Raw genomic sequence first — 19,956 nt, 5'->3', positions numbered from 1 at the left:
CGATCGTGGTTACAATGCGTAGTTGAGGGATTTGAACTGTTTTTAGAGGAAAAATAACTCTAAAATTAAAGTTTTTTAAAATTATTTGCATTGAGTTTTAACTTAATTATATGTAGAAATGATTTCATAACAAAGAAACTTGTAAATTCGTAAATAAATCATGTGATTGAACCAGCTGAAAATTTCGAGCGGTGTTTATAGGTTTCGATGACAGCTGCAGAGCTTTTGCGACCCAGTGAAAAAAGGCATACAATTCAAAGGAAAACAACAAGCGTGTACTGAGCACGTTCCTGCAAATTAGTTCATGATTGATTCTAGTGTCCTCGGTGCTCGTTACAAAATGTGTATTTCTTCCAAATACATTCACTGCCATTCGTCCACTTCCATTCGTGCAGAGTCACTTTAAAATGTGCCAACAAAATAATCGTTAAAAAATTATTGTCGATGTATAAAAAAGTACTGAAACGTTCGCACACAATGTATGCGTGCTATATGCATTCAAACTTGATCCCCTTTCCTCAGAGATCCTGTTATCGTAAGAATTCGCATTGATGTGTGAGTTCGTCACCAGAAACCGTCAGAAGAAAAAAAAACGAAGCACTCCAGAGCCAGCAATGTTGCAAAAATATCGTCTTGATTTGTGCACCTGTTACAATATTTTTTTCTCCAAACAATCTCCTCGCCGAACGATCATCTTCCACAGACGCTACAGTCACCCATATAGACGTTCGATCACGCAGAATGCAGACATACGTACCCGAGCGACACCCGATTGTAGCAGTTTATTTGTATAAAAAGCGAATCGCACGATTCTGTTCTGCACAGTGCTAAGCCATAGCACCACCGATAAGGAGAGCGATGCTTGCCGGACGGATTTATCACCCAGTCAAGATGCGGACAGTACAGGTAAAGGTAACGAAAGAACAAAATAGAAAATGTGCATTCGATCTAATCAAACCCCTTTTCTCCCAAACAGCGAACACTGATCAATGTGATCGTATTTTCGATCGCTGTTTGCCGCGTTGAAGCATGGTCTGTCACAAAGCCACCAACCACCGGTACCACTTCCGATGGAACAGCTACCTGCCCGAGCTCCAAATATCGTCCGATCGACTCGTCTTGCTCCAGCCGATTGAATCCTGGTTGGGGTAAAGCCGATGAACCGTACGCTCGCATGCTTCCACCGAACTACGCGGACGGAATCTCCAGTCCACCGGTGATGACGAACGGCAGTGCATACGTTAGCGCCCGAACCATATCGTTCAACGTGTTCTCGATCGATGAAGTGCCCGATCCGAACAACACGCTGGTGAATATATTTTTTTTGCAGGCGATTGGAAATGATTTAAGTGCGCCCGCCGGTGCCGACGATCCAGTGGAGTGTTGTGTTGATGGGCAGATCGTACCGAACGCGCCGAACCGATGCTATCCCGTGTCGATTCCTGACAATGACGCACTGTACTCGTGGTTTAACATCACTTGCCTGAATTACGCAAGGTTGCTCACGAGGACACCCGCCCAACCGTCGCAACCCGTTCAGCAGATTAACCGGGCGAGCAGCCTGTTGGATTTGTCGTTCGTGTACGGTTCAACTGTTTCACAAAGCAACAGTCTGCGCGCATTCTCAGGCGGCAGGTTGCTGGCGGTACGGCGCAACGGTATGGAATGGCCAGCACTAGACCCGGCCGGATGTACCGAAACGAATGTGTGCTACCTGGTGGCGGATAAGCGAAGCTACCAGTTCCCGATGTCCGCCACAATGCACCTACTTTTCCTCCGGGAGCACAACCGATTGGCTAACCAGTTGCGGCTGATCAATCCCGGCTGGACGGACGAGGTGCTGTTCCAGGAAGCGAGACGCATCAACATTGCCCAATATCAGCACATCGTGTACTACGAGTACCTGCCGGGTGTGTTGGGTCGCGAGAACATGATAAGCAACGGGCTGATCTACGAAGGAACCGGCTTCACATCGGACTACAGTCCACTGCAAGACCCGTCGTCGCTGGGCGAATTCGGAGGAGTTCTGGTGCCGTTCATGCAAACCCAACTTCCAGGTAGCATCAAGTAAGTACACGTATTAAACGTCTATTGGGGGTGGGCAAGTCTAATGCAAGTTGCTTTCTGTGGTATAGCTTATACATCAACGATACGGTGCAATCGCTCCCGCTAAGCAGTGTAGCGGGCAATGTAATTACGCTGGAGAGCATGTTTGCCCTGTACTTCGTAGGACTTACTACACAATCGACTAACCGGATGGATAGCAGCTTCAGCATCGAATGGAAAAACTTCATGTACCGTGGCTATGATCCGTTGGGTAAGGATCTTCTTGCGCTGGACATACAGCAGATGCGGGACTTTGGCTTTGCGCGGTACAACGACTACCGGTCTCGGTGCGGTTTGAGCCGGTTCGCGACGTGGGAAGCGTACAACGCCACCTTCAAGGTGGTCTGTCCCAAAACCATCGACAAGCTTCGCCTGTACTACCCCACCGTGGACGATCTGGATCTGTTCGTTGGTGCGGCATTCGAGGAACCGATTGCTGGATCGCTGTTGGGTCCAACCTTTTTCTGCCTGTTCAAGCAACAGTTCCTCGCGTCACGTGCTGGCGACCGTTACTTTTTCGAAGCAGGTGGACAGGATGGAAGCTTCAGTGCGGCACAGCTCAATGAAATACGCAAAATAAAATTGTCCAGGCTGATGTGCAACGCTTTCCCGACCACGCCAAACATTCAGCCGTCTGCGTTCTGTCCGGCGTCTGTCGATAATTCGCCCGCATCTTGCAATAGCCTGCCAGTGCCCAATCTTCAGTTGTGGCGTGCATAAGGATAGCAAATGTTAGTCGATCGTCTAGTGGCTGAGGCAAGGCTACTGTACAACGACGGAGAGCCAATAAACAACGGTGTTCCCGTTACGAAACCTGAGATACCTTCCTTGCCAGCTGCGCAAACAAGCAATGCCGTTGCGAAAGAAATGTATCGGAGCATCAACATTGCAGTTTTATTTTTCGACGGTGCGAATTCGGCCTTCTGCCGAAATCACAGTTTTCGGAGGGTTGGTAAATTTGGGTAAATGGATTTTACATTACAGGATATGTTTAGCGCAATTGTTGTACATGTTGTACTAAATTTAGCCTCTACTTGATACTCGATCCAGATGCGACAACAATGATATTTTAGATGAATGCAAAATAATTCCTTTTTACCAGTCGAAAAAAGGCTGCTCTTGACCTTGAACCGTTCGTGAGTGGCAAAATGAATCTTAAAAAGCAATGCACAACAACACGTTTTACCAAAGCAGGAACGGTTTTCCCATTTGAATTTCAAAATGTCAACGAATGCAATGCGTTTATAGCTCCTAGTTCAGTTAGAGTTTGATTGGTAAAGCTTGGAATTATGATTAATCATAGCATCACCGTCTATTGTTTTACATTTTTTCGAGTAAAATATCGTAACACTATCAATATTGTACCATGGTAAGAATATATTTCTCACGAACCGCACATTAATCAAAGGAAATAATCTAAATAAACACTAACTGCGTCAACGTTCAACCCAGCATGAATCGATTCCTTCTGGTGGCTTGAATCCTGACGTTTCGATGAAAAGCCAATTCGTGCTCATTTCGAAGAAAACCGGCAGAACGTGCTGCTGTTCAAAGGAATCGTCGTCCGCAGCGGGTGATGGTGGAATCGCGAATAAAACAAAGATGGAATTTGCGTACGACAACGGTGGGGTGCTCGATGTGGAACCTGCAAGTGGTGAACAGTTTCCTGAAGTCAGCGTTATTCAGCGAAATTACGGCAAAATAGATTTACTAAAGTAGGTTACGCAGGCACCTTCCCGATCACGTTCGTCGTTCTAACCTTTTGGTGTCTTTACTCTCGAGCAGCAAATTGAGCGAGTACAGAATGCAACTGGTAGAACGAACAGACCAGCGTAATGAGAAAGCATTTGCGGAAATGCAGACGATCAGCATGAAACGGCTGTTGAGGGAAGGCACGTCCAAGGTCCGGGAAACGGTGTACCAAACGGGCAATCGTATGGTGGTCAAACTTTACCTGATGCACTGTGGCAAGCGTCTGCATAGTGTAGGCAAATACAGATATTCTGCACGCTTTCTGGAAGTTGCCCATGGCATCGCGCAGAAAGCTACAATGGGTTATGTGCAGAGAGAGATAGCTTATCTACTGCGTGACGGCTATAACAATATGGGACAATATCGTAAGTAAACCGTAAAAGTATTTTCATACGCTCAATCACAACTTCATGACATGATGATACCCGATGGCTGTTTTTTTTGGTTAAATCCTAGATACAGAACCCAGCGTGTTGAGCTGGGAAATGGATCTGTTCGGGACAAATGATAGCAAGACGGTGTCGTGTGAGTCGTAAGTATTCCATTCGTCGGTTCTACGCACCATTCTCTTCATCATTCGGTACTACTCCTCTCCTAGGGTGGATGGAAAGCTAATAGCTAAAAAAGAATTCAATGTCGGAGATGTTATATTCATCGATAAGCCCGTGGCTGGTTACGTGAAGGATTCGAAAGTACAGTGCAACTGTTGCCTGGTCAAGACACTGTACACGATGCCGTAAGTAGTGGATGCCCATGTACACTCATAATTCGACGTTCAACATTTTGCTTCCCGCAGCTGTGCGGAATGTTGTGCAGTATTTTATTGCAGCATGACATGTCTGCAAAAGGATGAGCGTTACCACAAGTACGAGTGTTCGGGGCTCGAGATATCTTACCTCACGGCCGTTGATGGTAGTCCACTGGTTCTACGCATGTTTGTGAACGCTATGGACATCTTTAAGCGCAATTTATTGCAACGCCTGCAGCAGCCGCTCGTGGATAGTACGCTGACTCCTCAGCAAATGTGGGAAATTTTGCTTGAAGATCATAAGCATTCGGAAGACTTTCTCAAAGTCTTTCAAGCATGCACGTGTGATCACTTCGCGGAAGACAAAGCTACGTACGGAATAATGCTGCAACAGGTCACGCTCCTTATGTACTACATCGTGTTAGATAAGCGGGTGATGCGAGATTATATCGGCTGTGTGATGGACTTTGCTGAAAATTCGGCCTACAGATTCATGGAGAGCGTCCTGTTGCGGCTTATATGCGTCACGAAGCTGAATGCGTGCAGTTTTCGTTACGACCTTAAGTTCGATAAAGCTGAAGCGGATGAAATGAATATCGCAGGAAACCAGGAGTCAACATGCGAGCGAAGCATAATCTTGAGTAACGAATACTGTGGGATGTACCGATTTCAGACAGAAATGGGCGCTTCCAGCACCGATTTCAATACTATCTATTCGTAAGTATACCTGAACCCCGTACCATGCAAAACATTTTTAAAATGCGGGACTTATCTTTCCTCCATCATCAGATTACTTGACCATGGAGCGGTCGTGTTTCGTGCGGCAAAAACGATCAAGAAGGGTGATGTGCTAGTGTTCAAGGTAGGATCATTTAGGCATCCGACTTCCCAAAGTTTTGTTCCCACAGATGGTGCCAACCCTGACCAGGTATATTCTTTTTCTTCGTCCATCGGTAAGTAACGGCAGCAATTTTGGAATCCGACAACTGGCTCAGAAACTATAGCTTGTTTTGTACCTTCCTTTTATTTGAAGATAGTAGCGTGCAAGAATTGGGAACAATTCAGTCCAGCGAAACTATGACGGTGCTCATGGCCGAACTCTTACGTAGAGAATTGCTGTGCATGGAGGATAATTTCTTTGACCTGCTGATGATGTTCGACTGCTTCCTAGCCCAGTGTAAAAGGTACGTACAGTGAGCAGGTCTTTCGCGTTAATAGCACACGTATGGCCGAGCAATTTTATATCGTCTACAATATGGTTCTATTCACAGCGGGCCGGCCACCCACGAGCGCATGGTAACGCTGTTCACCGTCATCAACATGTTGGAAGCTCTGTACCACAAGGCTACGTTGATCCCGTTGGTACTGATGAATGATGATTGGATGATAATGCTAATGATCCGTGGCGTGGGATTGCGCCTCATTAGGAAGGATTACAACGAGCGTCTTGTAAACAGCTTATATAATATGTATTTCCAAGACTAGAACGCTAACGCTTTGAAGGACACATCTGAATCCATTACTTAAAGGTCATGCTCTAGAATGTATTACAATTACGTATAATCAAAAAAACAAAAAAATAGAACGTATCCTGGACACCACCCGGAAAGGATATCGGAAGCATATCTTATCTAACATTTTAATTTGAAACCTGAGCTCCGTTGAATCTGCTGAAAATTTTGGAAAGCCACCAAGATGTTATTTTAATTGTCTGCGTTTGACCGTATTTTCAGATGATTTGGTTGTGAGCGCCGATTTACTTTGTGTGATATAATACCAACCGATCTTTTTGTAGAGTTTTACCAGCGCAAAACCCGCTCGAAATTGATCATTCTCGATGCAATGGCACACACTCTCCATCTCGGTAACGCTTCGTAACGCTTCTGCATTAGCAATGACAGTTCAAGTTTTGACAGCTGTTCGTGAAGCGGCTGTCTGGCAGCCCGGCCACCGCCAGCTTTCATTTTTTTTGTGGTAGAAAATCGACAAGCTTGTAATCTTCGACGCGCTGTTTCGTACAATCGCCCAGGCAAAACATGCAGCAAAGCTTGGGAAAATGGTGAACGATTAGCGCTTAGAAGGTAATAATACGTACGGTGAGTATTGGAGAACTGTTTTACCGAGTGAATTACGTAAGAATTACGAGAAGGAACAGCCTGCGCCACCGACTGTGTGTGGTTGAGACTTTGCTTGCGGTGAAGGTTTAGTAGGCAGAGAGCAGGGTGCCTTCTTTGCGAAAGTATCAAACATGGACGACCTGGGTGAAAATGTAAAACAACGTGAATCCTGCCCGGTCCCGGTGAAACTGGCCGTTGCCAGTGTGTGCAGGTTTGGGGGTGTAAGTTTTGCACGGAATGCGACATCGGTTTGTGAAAATGGATCGCAATTGGGCAAAGCAGCAGCTAGCTGAGACAAAACATAACCTCTACCGTGGTTGATTGCTTTTGCCTTAATTTTGGTCGGTCTGTGCTGTCGAATTCCGCGAAATTGACCGTCTTTGGTACGCTTATGCATTTTTCCAATGCGTTGGCAATAGCAATCTTTTGCTACAACGATCAATTTCCTTCTGCCAATCAGTCGATACAAGTACTTTGTGCAAGTGTGAGAATTAATATTCGTGTGCCGTTTTTTTCCATTTCAGGGACAATTCTTTCGCGTCTGTTTGCGTGTATCCATCTGGTCAAAATGTCGGTGCACTACAAATTCAAAAGCACCCTCGACTTTGACACGATCACGTTCGACGGGTTGCACATATCGGTGGCGGATCTGAAGAAATCCATCATACAGCAGAAGCGGCTCGGCAGAACCGTCGATTTCGATCTACAAATTACCAATGCGCAGACCAAGGAAGGTATGATGGCGCAACAGCTATCCCCGCGTAGCTGGCGATACGTCGTATCTAAAACTGCTCTCTCGTTTCATTCCAGAGTACAATGACGATAATATGTTGATACCGAAAAACACGTCGCTTACCATCGCGCGCGTGCCCGTAAAGAATACGGGGAAAAAGAATTGGGATAAAGCGGCTGCAGCGGAGGCAAACAGTGCGCCGGCTCCGGCTCCGCGCGGCAAGCACGATGCAGCTAGCTCGCAAACCAATGTCGATCTGTCGATGATGAACGGCTCGGAGGAAGACAAGATCCGTGAAATGATGTTTCAAAGTACGGCGGACTATGATCCTACCAAGTAAGTACTGTGGGCCATCAGTACTGTGTCTTTCAGTTTGAACGGTCGTTAATGGTGTCTAACACAGCTTTGTAATGCGTGCCTCTTTCCTACTTCAAATGCCCACGTTATTATGTTGTTGGATAGATTTAAACACAGGTACTTGGAAGCATTTGTTTATGATACTCTTTGGTGTACTCTTCCAACAATCTGGTTGGCCAAAATTGGGGAAAACCATGTCACAAATATACTCAGTCCGTTCTTTTCGCTTCTAGCTATCAGAAAGTTCGCGGTACGCAGACGGGAGAAGTTCCCATGAACTACAAGTGCTACCGGTGCCACAAGCCGGGCCACTGGATAAAGAACTGCCCGATGGGCCCGCTGCCGAAGGAAAGTATGGAGGTGAAGCGTACGTCCGGCATCCCGCGCTCCTTTATTGAGCGCGACAAAGAGGTGGGAAACAATCCGGCCATGCAGCCGGTGCAAATGCCGCCGGAGGAAAAGCAGGTAATACCGGAAGATCTGATCTGTAGCATTTGCAAGGACCTGTTCACGGACGCGGTCATGATACCGTGCTGCGGTAGTTCGTTCTGTGACGAGTGTGTACGTACGGCGTTGCTGGAGTCGGAGGACAACGAGTGTCCGGACTGTAAGGAAAAGGGTTCATCGCCTGGTTCGCTAATACCGAACCGTTTTCTGCGCACATCGGTCAACGCGTTCCGCAACGAGACGGGCTACACGAAATCAATCGCGAAAGGTAGGTGGAAGCAAAGAGGGTTTCCTCCGTGAAAATAGTAGCATTAAAATACGCCTTTCTTTTCGATAGCTGCCGCAGGCAAGAAGCAAACAAAGCCAGAAGAAACACCGACAGCGGACAGTACCACCACTACCGGTGGTCTATCATTTTCGGCATCCGGAGCACCATACAGTGGTGTTGAAGGCGTACCGATCGGTAGTTCCATTTCCACTACAACAGAGCTTGTGGAATCCTCTACATACGAGGAGGACGCTGGCCACTGTAACGCGCCGGACAGCAATTTACAGTCGCAAATGTTTGATGAAATCTCCCAGCAGGGCGAACTCGGCTCTCCCAGGCAGGAGAACAAAGAGTCGTCCGGTGGAATGGCGGGGGTGGTACCGCAGGGAGCTGCTCCCGCGTTTGACAATGAGTCGGACTATGAGGATAACATTACGGTTACCGTACCGCCAGCCCATCTGCAGAGCTGGGGAGCCTTCCGAGGCCACTATAACGGTGGTGGTGGTGGGGGTGGTGGTGGTCGGCCGATGCGCCATGGACGATCGCACGGTCACGATACTCCACCGAACGAGCGGCAGATGGCGCTGAATCAGCAGCAGGGCGGGTATGGTGGTGGAGGTGGCGGAAGGGATGGCAGTAATGGAGGCCGCGGAAGCGAGCTGTTGGAGAGAGAACGAGACGATGAACATCGACGGCGTCTCCCGCTGATGGAGGAGAAGGATAGCGGCGAAGGCTACGGGGCTGGTGGACCGCACGGAATGATGAATGAGCGTGGCCGGGGCGAGTACGCTGACCGATCGCCAGAATACTTACACGGAGGCAATGCTGGTGGCGGAGGAGGAGGACGAGGAGGCTTAATGCCCATTCCACACAATCATCCGCAGCACGTGCAAGCGATCGGGACGGCGATGGGACATCCGGGCGGTGCCGGTGGTGTGTACATGGGACCTGGCAATAACGGAGGATACGGAGGACACATAGGACATCCGCAGCAGTACGGTGGTGGTGGAAGTAATGGTCCCGGGGGAGGATATGGTATGCAGCAGCAAGGTGGTGGTGGCGGCGGCGGCGGCGGCGTTGGTTACCCGCCGCAGCAACGATCGTTCGATCATCACGGCGGAATGTATCCCGGCGATCGTCCACCACGGGGGATGATGTATCCGATGCGTGGCGGAGGATTTATGTCACATCACCCGCCTCACTTACGGCAACGTCCGATGGGCCCGGGACCGATGGGAGGCTATCCGAATGTACATCCTGCGATTGGACCTGGGTAAGATAAGTGTTTGCTTAACTTATAATATTGCTTTGAACTAACGAACGTTTTTTTCCCCCTTCTATATTTCGTACAGTGTTATCGATGATCCACTGGAAGCGTTTAACAGAATCATGCGCGAGAAAGAGATGCGCAAGAAGCAGGAACAGCAGCAGCAGCAGCAAATGCGTCGCAATCGTTCGCCTATGGGCGAGCGAGGACGCCGCTCTCGCTCCTTCGACAATGGTAGTCGGGGTGGTGGTGGTGGTGGTGGTGGCGGCGGTGCTCGCGGCAACTCTACCGATCGAAGGCGTACATCGCGTCAGCGGTCTCCGGACAGGCGACGGTCGCCAGACGACAAGCATCCGGATGAGCGTGATCGTATGCGTGAGCGTCGCCGGAACCGGTCCAGCTCGTACAGTTCTGCCAGCTCCCGTTCCTACACAAGGTACGTTGGTGGTAGGCGAATGATCGAGCTTTGAGCTGGGTCCTAACGCTGTGTTTGTTTATCGTTCAATAGATCAAAGTCACGCTCACCGATGAAACGAAACAAATCGTCCCCCCGGAAACGGTCTCGCAGTCCAGGCTATAGGGATAGACGCAGCAGAAGCCGATCGGGGTCGTTCGGTGGAATGAGGTAAGTAAACTAGCTTACAAAAGACATGCTTTGGAGATGGAACGAGCAAAAGTAGTTATTTTTATTATTTTTCATTCTTCACACAGATACAGGGATCGTCGGGATGATCGTCGGCCGGGAGATTTCAACAGAGACCGATCGCCAGGATTTAATCAAAACTTCGGGTAAGTTACCAGCACCTCTTTTTTCCCATTCCAGTCGCATCATTCTAATAAGAAATGTGTGTGTGTGTGTGTGTGTGTGTGTGTGTGTGTGTGTGTTGTGCATCTCCCCCCCCCCATACAGCTTTGGCAATCGTCCTCCCAGAGGCGGCGCAGGTCCCAGAGGAGGTGGTGGCGGTCGCGCACGCGGAAACGGTCGCGACATTGGTGGCGGCATGCAGCACTTCCCACCGCGAGGTTTCGATCGTCACCAGCAACAGGATCGCCACTTGCTACCGATGCCAGGTGGGCGGCAAGACGATGTGCACCACCACCAACCGGGCGGCTTTATGCACGGTCAGCACATGGGCGAATATCGTGACGGACCAATGGGGGGCAGCGGACAACCGCACGCTGGTGGCGGTATGATGATGGGCAGCGGTGGATTAGGCGGTGGTCCGGCCGGAGGTCCCTCGATGCAGCAGACGGGTTTGCCGGTTGGCGCACAGTCAAACAGGTATTGTGTTCATCTCATTACTATATTTAGTATTTTTGGTGTACTCTTATTTGCGATGCTGCGTAATCACGCCGCAGTGTCAGGTCAGTGTGTCGTAAAACGGTTGCGAATATGTAATCGGCACAGTTTATATATTTTAACTTATACAGCAGTAGCGCGTTACTTTAATTTAAACCATCCAAATTGGAAGAGAGAAAGAGTGAGAGAGAGAGAGAGAGAGGGAGAAACTCCGTAAGTTCTGTGATATGAATGTGTGATGTTAGTAGTGGTAATACGCGGTTGTATCTAAGTATATGATATTTCGGTCTCTTACTGCGTGTGAAACGATCGATCGTCTCAGTTAGAACGAAAGAACATAGATTATAAAACATGTTTTACAGTATCGGCACTACGGTCTTCTAACTGTCCTGGTACAACAGATTGCCCAGAGAAATTAAGAATGCGAGTAACGTATGTTGCGAGTAATATGTTAAACAAACTATGTAATGTTATATATGTGTAGATGTCCCATGTCATGTCCCATGTATGATGATGAAAGATAGTTTTTTTTCTGTCTTGGCATTTTGGATAAATTAGCTTTAAAAAATAAAACGAATCAGCCAACACAAGTTTGAGACATGCGCGGGCGCATAGGTTGGAACTATTGATGCCATTTTGAAGAGCTACTGTATGCACTTTCAGATACAGCAGATTTCGGCTGCTTCGGAAGGTAGTCCCCTAATTCCACTCGTTGGCATTGGTGGAACTCTGGCCATATGCAAGGTGGCAGTGATATTTTTAAATGTAGCGAACCAGTCCCAATCAGTGGTGCTCGGTTCTCGGCATTGATACGAAATGTGACCCGGTTTTCAGTGGGGTGAAAGAATCATGTTGGTCAGTTGTAGACGCGTGTCAATCGGTGGACTCTTCAGAATGCTAGTCGATGTCGTCACCACTTACTCGTAGCTTTTTTCCTTTTCTCTTGTAAGCTTAAACATCAAGCCCTTCTCAAACTTGTTTAAGGGTCCCTAGACACCAATCAATCCCTGGACTTCAGTCATACCCTCTAAGATCTGCTACTCTCACTCTCCTTAGAAATCCTGACTATAGCAAATTCAGACTGTTTGTCATCATGGTTAACTGTATCTAACTCCTTCCTTCGAGTCTGACCCCGAACACTCTAATAGGCAAACAAATTTAAATTTTTACTACGTTGATTAGCAAATTTATCGGAATCTGTTTCATGTTAGAATACGGCAGAAGATAGCTGGGAACGTTCTTTATTTAATATTGCAACGTGCGTACCTTTCTATTAGTTATGAACACTAGTCGGTAATGATAGTAATGGAGAAAATATGGATCGACGTGTCCATCTGCAACAATTATTTCTGTTTTCCATTTGTTTTTGCTTCAATAGTATACATGTCCTTGATGTAGCTCTTGTTTGACAGTCACAGTACAGACCTGTACTTGGACTTGTCAAAGATTTTCCTTTGTTACCCTAATTCTGTTACGCTTAATTCTTTGATTCTACACATACGTTAAAGCCAGCCTACACGATGCGAGATGCCAAAAAGATTTCGCTAAAAAGGGGGGGATTTGCGAAATTTTTCCGTCAAAATCATCTCGGTCATCTACCCGCGTTGTTTAGAGCACTTCATGCTATCTCTCTCTTCAGCCGAAAACTACCATGGCAACGAATGGAAAGTGACAGAGCGGGCTAGAAGGAAGCGAAATCTTTCCGAGATTTCAGCTCGAGGAGGCGAAATCTTTTTGACGGATAGATTTCGCATAACCCCCCCCTTTTTAGCGAAATCTTTTTGGCATCTCGCATCATGTAGCCTGGCTTTTAAAAATGATGAAAACATTATGGTAAACGCAACAACGGCACAGCAGGACCGGGGTTCAAATCCCCGGACCGTTGTTCCTCCTAGGGTGAGGACTGGCTATCCAACTACGTGGTATCATTAAATCTAGTAAGCCAGAAATGGCAGGTCTTTAGGCAAAAAAAAAAGAGAGAGAGAGAGAGATTGTTATTTATTTATTTATTATTACTATATCTTTGTACTGATGGTTCTCTGATAGATGATTTTCATTACGGTCTTCGGTCGCCCTATCTTCCGAAACATATTATCTATTTTTATTTAACAAAAATTCAAAATCACCGACAGTAAGCATAATCCAAATGTTTAAAATTAAGGACGTTCAAGGTAGTGATGGGAATAACCACTCAGTAGCGTGAATTAAATCAGAGTGAATGAGGTATAATATTGAGTTACATCTTATACTCACTCTTTAAGAGTTTATTCTTGAACAATGATTTAACTCTCCGTGCCGACAAGCCACTCATTAACTGCGTTTTAACTCACTCATGAGTTAAATAACTCATTCCTGATTTAACTCTCCGTGCCGACTAACCACTCACTCACCTCGTTTTAACTCACTCACCTCGTTTCTACTCACTAGAGAGTTAGATATCGCATTGGTCACGATCACACGATGAACAAAGAGAAAATACAATACGGTAACGAGCCATAATGATAGATTGTTCATAAAAAAAATTAAAAGGGACTATGTAGATCTTTTGCTTGTGTGTGTGTAGCCGCACTAAAATTTTCAACTATACTGCTCGTCAGTTATTATATGATATCAAAGCGATCTTTGGGCAAAACTTTGTTAATGCATCGCAAAATGTCAATGAAGCAAAAAAATGTTAATGAGCATCGGAAAGAACTCGCGATATACCAATACGATATTTAAATCTCTAGTGAGTAGAAACGAGGTGAGTGAGTGGTTAGTCGGCACGGAGAGTTAAATCAAAGGTGAGTTGAAATAACTCTTCGTGATGATTTAAATCATCTAATTCATTGCTAAGATTTAAGTCATTTCAGTCAGATTCAGTTTGCACACCACTAGTTCAAAGGCCCCTGTCGAAAGGCTTCAAAGGCGGCACCCGGTTTTCTTATGCCAATACAGCCAAAAACATTGGATCGTTTTATTGTTATACAATTTAGCTAGCATAATAAGTGTTTCTAGTCTCCCTCGAGAAAACCCAAACCACAGTGCTTCATGTTTTTGATTGTTAAAATAGGTTAACACTTACACTGCAGTGTTGGTTCGCACAGAGATGAAGCTGTTCGGGGCTTATCAGGATTGTCGCTGGATAAGCAGAGATTCGCTGGAATAGTCAGAAAAGCTCGATTTGTGATAAACCCCATCCACCGTTTAAAATGTAATATCGAACACGAATACTGCAGTTTTCTTTTTATATAAATGTGTAGAGTAAATATATTCCAACGTACAGATACTTCAGCTATGAGGATGATTTTTTCCGTTCGTTCGTAATATTGTAAGGAAGCAGCAGCAGTAGGAAAAGCTAACTCATATAGCTAGTGATACAATACTTTACGAAGGCAAATGTTGCGAATGGCGCAATTTAAATAAACAAAAAAACAAACAAACAAACAAGCTATTGTTATACGAGACCGGCCTTGTGAAGTATAAGACCTTATTATCCCTTTTTTATTTTGTTCGTTACTATGTGTTTGCTCCGCCATTGTTGGGTTAAATTTTAAAAATAGAGTTTAAAACGGCGAAACTACAACGGACAACACTACCAGCCCAGTGGACGTCGTATCGTATCGACAGAGCAAACGTTGCGCAGCGGAACTGATGGACACCATTAGCATTACCGATCGTGTTTTTCGTGATGGAGTAATGGTCGGCTTTTTAAGTGCCGATCCCGCATTCATCTTTGAAGGAAGCCAGCAGCAACTCGTCGGAAACGATAGGAATAACCGTTGAACATAAGCTTAAAGTGATTAAAATTTCGCCCCCCCAATGCATGGTAGCAGGCACCTCGTCGTCCTTAGGCGATCGGATTCGGTCCTCCAGCTTGCGAGTCCTCGAGAAAAAGCTATCCTCTACCTCCCTCCTCCCCCATCCATCTTCCAATGAGAGTGATTTACCGAGGTAAAGAGAGGTCGATTTACATGTGTTCCTGCAAGTGTCTGTAGCGACCGGTGGTGGTGACACATGTTGCTGCTGCTTTTGTAAGATATTTCGCTGCCTGAATCGTTTACTAATTAATAAAATCTCTCTCTCTTTTCTTTCTCTTTTCTTTTTGTTTCGCCGTTCAATTGCTCCGTCCCCGGTCCTGGTTTTTTTTTCTTTTGGTCTGTTTCTGTCTCCGGCTAGGTATCCGGGACGCGATGAACGCGAGCGCAGCATTAGTAGTTACGGAGGAGCGAAGCCGTCGGACTTTGGTGACGGCGAGGGCGGCGACCACATGATGCATCCACATGCGAAGGACATGAACGAGCGTCGCAGAAGAACGTCTAGCCGACATTCGTCCCCGAGCGCTGGACATCAGCAGCAGAATGCCATGAGCCATGAACAAGGTGGTGCAGAACGGGGCAGAGACGGTGTAGAGTGGGCTGGAGAGTTTTCTGAACAGTCTGGCTATCATCAAGCGCAGAGCAGTGGCCGGCACGATGATGATCATGCGGAACGTCACAGCGCTGAAGCTAGAGGAGCTCGCGATTCCGACCATAAGAGCGTCGATCATCGGCCATCATCAACCGGCCCGGTTGGAGGTGGCCATGGTCGAGGACGATCGCGTTCCCGTGACCGCAAACGATCGGCAGCCGCAGGTGCGCAAGATGCATCCGACCGGGATGGGTCGGATAGAAGAAAGCATAGGTCGAAGCGGTCGGAATCGGTGGATAGGCACGACAAATCGGGTGCGACCGCCAGCCGTAGCTCGCGCTCAACCGGCGGAGGTGGTGGTGATCACGAGAAGGACAAACCAGATCGTAAACATCACCAGTTCGCCGAAAAGGACAAGCGAAACGAGCCGGATCAGCACGGCCGGCGGGATGAGCGCGATCATCACCACCGTGATCGGGATCGCGCAAAGGAACGGGGCGAAATCGATCGTGACCGGGACCGTGATCGCCAGCGCGAAAGAGAACGTGACCGTGACAAGGAGAAGGATCGTAACAGGGAAAAGGAGCGTGATACGGACCACGATCGAGCGGACCGGGACCGGCGGAAGGAAAAGGAGCGCGAAAAGGAGAAAGAAAAAGAGCGCGAACGGGAAAAGGAGCGGGAGCGCGAGAAGGAGAAGGAGCGGGATCGGGAAAGGCAGCGTGAGCGGGAAAAGGATCGCGACAAGGATAAGGACCGCGAGAAGGAAAAGGATGGGCGGGACGGTACGAAGAAAAAGTTGCGCGACTCGAGCGACGAAGAGCGGCGTGATAAGAAGAAGGATCGCGATAAGAAGAAGCGCAAGAAGGATAAGGAGGTGGAAAAGCGCAAGCACAAGAAGGAACGCAAGGAGCGGGATAAGGAACGACGGTCGAAAGATCGACGCAACAGGGAGCGCAAAACGGTGGAGAAGGAGGAGCCGGACAGTTCGCAGCAGCCGGCAACACCAACACCGGCTGCTGCACGGGATCAGACGGCGGCGGGGGTAGATGCCGAAGGGCAGAAGAACGATCAGCAGCATGCACGGGCGGATAGCCGGTCAAATGATGGAGACGAGCGTGGGCACCGGCAAGCGAGTGTGGCGAGCGAAGATGAGAAGCGCGATAGTGATGCTTCCGGTGAGTCTGGTGCGGAGAACGAGGATCAGCAGGATAATGGTGAACAGCAGCAGCAGCATTCGGCCCACCAGCAAGAAGCCCACATTGACGGCCATGATCATGCGGACCTGTACTCGGACATTCCGGACAAGTATGAGGCAGATCAGCTAGAAATGTCCGTACTGGAGGTGGAGGGTGAGCAAAACGAACGGGAAGAGGATGATGGCGCCACCGGGCTTGCCGATAGTACGGAAAGCCGGGAGGAGGAGAACGCTTCAAAGCACGACACTACCGGTGACAGTGATATGCTGATGAAACGGTCCGACTCCGTTCTGGATCTGCACGCCAACTTGGACTACGAGCAGGAGCTGGAAGAGGGCGATCAGCCATTGTCCTCCCAGGCAAAGGAGGACGATTCCGTAATGCCCGAGCTTTCGAAGTGGGAAATGGACGAGGAAGGGCAGATTAACTCATCCACGGAGCAGCTAGACGCAGGGACACCACCACCAGCACACGAGGACGGCCAGCTCGCCGATAGGGATGCCCTACTGCAGGAGGGCGGCGGTGGTAAGGTTACGAGCGAGGTGCTGAAGCGAGCGGAAAATGCAATTTTCACGCGTGCCATCAACGCAATACGGCCGATCGAGATTAAGAAGATAAGCGTCGAGCGACAGAAGCTTTACACGGCCGGCGCTGGTAGTGTGCCGCTTGACGGCTCACCGTCGCGGCCGCTGGACATGAAACATGGACCGGAGCATGAAGAGCCGAAGCTGAGCTTTCAGGTGAGTAGCGCAGCACCGAACGCTTATTGTAACGCAATTTTATCTAAATTCCTCTCCCCCCACAAGGTTACTGTGCCCGTCAACGATGAGCGAGCGGAACGGTCGGTCGCACTCAAGCAAAAGTTTGACATGAAACTGGACAATCGTTCCTCACCGGTGCGAACCTCCGTCAAGGAACGGTTGGGTGCCAAAGTGCCGGATAATGCGTCACCGTTTCCGACCGGCTCACGAACTCCGCCGCCGAACCGTAAAATAAGTGTCACGAACGATAGCAGCAGTCGCACGACGAAACCGTTTGCCGACCGTCGTCGAGGTGCTTCGCGAAGCCGTAGCCGAACGCGGGATGAATCGGACAGCCGCAAACACACGGATCGAACCCGTGCCGGCAGTGGTAAGCACGATGGAAACAAAAAGCAGCAGCAACCCGCCCGCCGTAACGAGGACCGGCCACGAGAATCGTTGCGCGATCGCAAGGAAGACACACGGCGCAATAGTCGCGAAAGGAGCGACAGCAGGAATCAGTCACGCCAGCGCGGACGGAGTCGCGACCGGGAGCGGGAGAATCGAGGCGCAGGGCGACGTGGTAATAGTCGAGATCGTAAAGCAACGGTATCGCCGAGTTCGAAGAAAGGGGACGGCACCCGCAAGGATGGCGACGCGCACCGGACCAAGAAGCATCAGTCGCAGCGAGACGATGCGTCCGGTCGTGTTTCATCGTCCAAGTTAAGCGGTCACCGGGATGAAAGCACGGGTCAGAAGGGCCGAGAAGCTGGTACTGCAGCGGACGAAAGAAGCGTTGCAGCTGCAAGCTCAACGACAGGCGCCGGTGGTCAAGAACAGCAACGGGCGACCCGTGGCGACCGCTCTTCACCTGTCGATCGAGCATCGCGCAAACGCTCGGCCGAACATCTGCGGGAAGGAGGATCGCCAGGACGGCGGGTGGAGGGTGCGTCCAAACGGGACGATTCATCGGTAGCAACCGGTGCCGGTGGAGCAACCGGCAGCAGCAGCAGCAGCAAGCGATCGAAGCTGGAAAAGCTGTCCGGCAAAGCTGGTAAATCGGGTGGTGGCAGTTCGACCGATTCGAGCACCTCCGACTCGGACTCATCGTCGTCGGAGAGCAGTCCGGACACGGATGACGAGGCTGGTGGTGGTGCAGCAGGCGCTAGGGCCAGCAGCAAGAAGCGCAAAAAGCGGAAGCACAAGAAGGACCGCAAGCGTGCCAAACGGTCCGCCGCGACCACGGAAACGGACGATGAATCTGGCGGGAAGCGTAAAAAATCTAAGAAGAAATCAAAATCATCGAAAAAGAAGAAAAAATCCAGCAAACACAAGAAGGACTAGAAGACACACCTCCTTTGCTCGGTACGTTCTTCCCACTTTCCTACCGCCTTTTTCCACCTTTCCCGGGTGGAAAGCGGGTCAGCTAGGGTTATAGGTTCACTCGAGGAATTATGGTGAGCTTTGGCATTAGCATTGTAAGGATTAGTTTTTCGGTAGGCTGTAGAAGTTAATTATTAATTGCGCATTTCCGCGACCGGAGAGAAACGATTGAACTAACACAGGCATCAGATTGGGAGGTGAGGTGGCAGGCACATTAACACACACACTCAGCGGCAAGGCAAGCGAGCTATCTATGAAGTATGCAACCGCGGCTGTACATTTGAGATATTGTATTTTACGCAATGGGGCCTTTAGGTTGAAGGTTGAATCTTTAGTTTGAAGTTCACGCGACCCCCGAGTGTGCGTCACCATCGTCCATCCCGCCCCCCGCTAACCCGCCCCCCCCCCAATGTACGTATTCCATACTTTATCGACTAAATAAATAGTAAGACATCTTCTAGAACACAACACTGAGCAAGTTGCCCCTGTAAGTGATTTATTTATTACTTGACACAAAAATTGGTTTGTCACCATGGCTGAACAAGGACTTAAAATTAGACGACGTTCGGGACTGTAAGGAGGAGGGGATGTTCGGAAGGTGGAGATGGATGAGCTGTAGTCGGAGTGATTGGAGACACCTTTAAAACTCGGGTGAGGACGACATACAGGCCTATCCGGTACAGGAGATCAGGAGCGTCGGTAACCTGGAGCCACAGACCGCCGTTTCTCTAAAGATGCCGGCATCGGGCCTCATAGGGAGGAAGGGCCTGATTGGCGGAGCCTACGAACCTACGGTTTAGCTAGTCTGGTAAAATAGCGCTGCCCTTATTCTAGCAGAGCTTGGCGATCCAAACTGAAGCCGACGGACACCAGATGATGCACAAGCTGCAATGAAGCGACTTCTTCAGCCATAATGGGTTAGTGATTTTAACGAAGAATTTGCGAATAAGACCCCAGGGTTCTATACGTATTCTTTTTTTTGGGTTTTGGCCGTAGTGCTCGTGGAAGGACATTTTTGCTATCAGGAAGGCAAATGGCGCCAGGATTGGATTGGGGGATCTGGAAAAGGTAGGCAAATGTTCAACTCGTCAGCGTACATTCGATGCGAGTTTGGGGGAAGAAGGCAGCTTCTCGTAGGTCATTGATAAAG

The 19,956-nt window shown here is 48.6% G+C and overlaps 3 protein-coding genes across 8 annotated transcripts; all 3 read left to right on the top strand.

Annotated features, from left to right (window-relative positions):
- Nucleotides 1-292: 292 nt before the first annotated feature.
- On the top strand, nucleotides 293-2,924 carry LOC118508196 (peroxidase-like). Of its 3 annotated transcripts, XM_036047759.1 has the most exons (4): nucleotides 293-555; nucleotides 704-912; nucleotides 977-2,067; nucleotides 2,136-2,924. In XM_036047759.1, the coding sequence occupies exons 2-4, from the start codon at nucleotides 859-861 to the stop codon at nucleotides 2,824-2,826; spliced, it is 1,836 nt and encodes a 611-aa protein (XP_035903652.1). In that variant the 5' UTR covers nucleotides 293-555; nucleotides 704-858; the 3' UTR covers nucleotides 2,827-2,924. The 3 variants fall into 3 exon arrangements, with proteins under 3 accessions (XP_035903652.1, XP_035903653.1, XP_035903651.1); XM_036047760.1 differs by having other exon boundaries at nucleotides 293-906; XM_036047758.1 differs by having other exon boundaries at nucleotides 293-912.
- Nucleotides 2,925-3,505: 581 nt separating this feature from the next.
- Nucleotides 3,506-6,226, top strand: LOC118508194. Of its 2 annotated transcripts, none has more exons than XR_004905747.1 (8): nucleotides 3,506-3,821; nucleotides 3,892-4,223; nucleotides 4,315-4,390; nucleotides 4,457-4,594; nucleotides 4,655-5,323; nucleotides 5,396-5,559; nucleotides 5,644-5,790; nucleotides 5,878-6,013. XR_004905747.1 is itself a non-coding variant. In XM_036047757.1 (8 exons), exons 1-8 carry the CDS (start codon nucleotides 3,601-3,603, stop codon nucleotides 6,089-6,091), a joined length of 1,965 nt encoding a protein of 654 aa, XP_035903650.1. In that variant the 5' UTR covers nucleotides 3,508-3,600; the 3' UTR covers nucleotides 6,092-6,226. The 2 variants fall into 2 exon arrangements, 1 of the variants encoding a protein (XP_035903650.1); XM_036047757.1 differs by having other exon boundaries at nucleotides 3,508-3,821; nucleotides 5,640-5,790; nucleotides 5,878-6,226.
- A 306-nt stretch (nucleotides 6,227-6,532) lies between these two features.
- On the top strand, nucleotides 6,533-19,280 carry LOC118508191 (E3 ubiquitin-protein ligase RBBP6-like). 3 transcript variants are annotated; one of them, XM_036047753.1, is made up of 11 exons: nucleotides 6,533-6,687; nucleotides 7,248-7,457; nucleotides 7,534-7,792; nucleotides 8,047-8,528; nucleotides 8,598-9,801; nucleotides 9,881-10,231; nucleotides 10,304-10,420; nucleotides 10,507-10,584; nucleotides 10,706-11,077; nucleotides 15,254-17,423; nucleotides 17,490-19,280. In XM_036047753.1, exons 2-11 carry the CDS (start codon nucleotides 7,292-7,294, stop codon nucleotides 18,765-18,767), a joined length of 6,477 nt encoding a protein of 2,158 aa, XP_035903646.1. In that variant the 5' UTR covers nucleotides 6,533-6,687; nucleotides 7,248-7,291; the 3' UTR covers nucleotides 18,768-19,280. The 3 variants fall into 3 exon arrangements, with proteins under 3 accessions (XP_035903646.1, XP_035903645.1, XP_035903647.1); XM_036047752.1 differs by having other exon boundaries at nucleotides 6,550-6,702; XM_036047754.1 differs by lacking the exon at nucleotides 6,533-6,687 and adding an exon at nucleotides 6,780-6,944.
- Nucleotides 19,281-19,956: the final 676 nt, after the last annotated feature.

Source organism: Anopheles stephensi, chromosome 2 (genome assembly GCF_013141755.1).
Source record: "Anopheles stephensi strain Indian chromosome 2, UCI_ANSTEP_V1.0, whole genome shotgun sequence".
In the NCBI taxonomy this organism is placed as follows: Eukaryota; Metazoa; Arthropoda; class Insecta; order Diptera; family Culicidae; genus Anopheles; species Anopheles stephensi.
The sequence above is the reverse complement of the archived record's forward strand: the minus strand, read 5'-3'. Positions and strand labels throughout refer to the sequence as shown.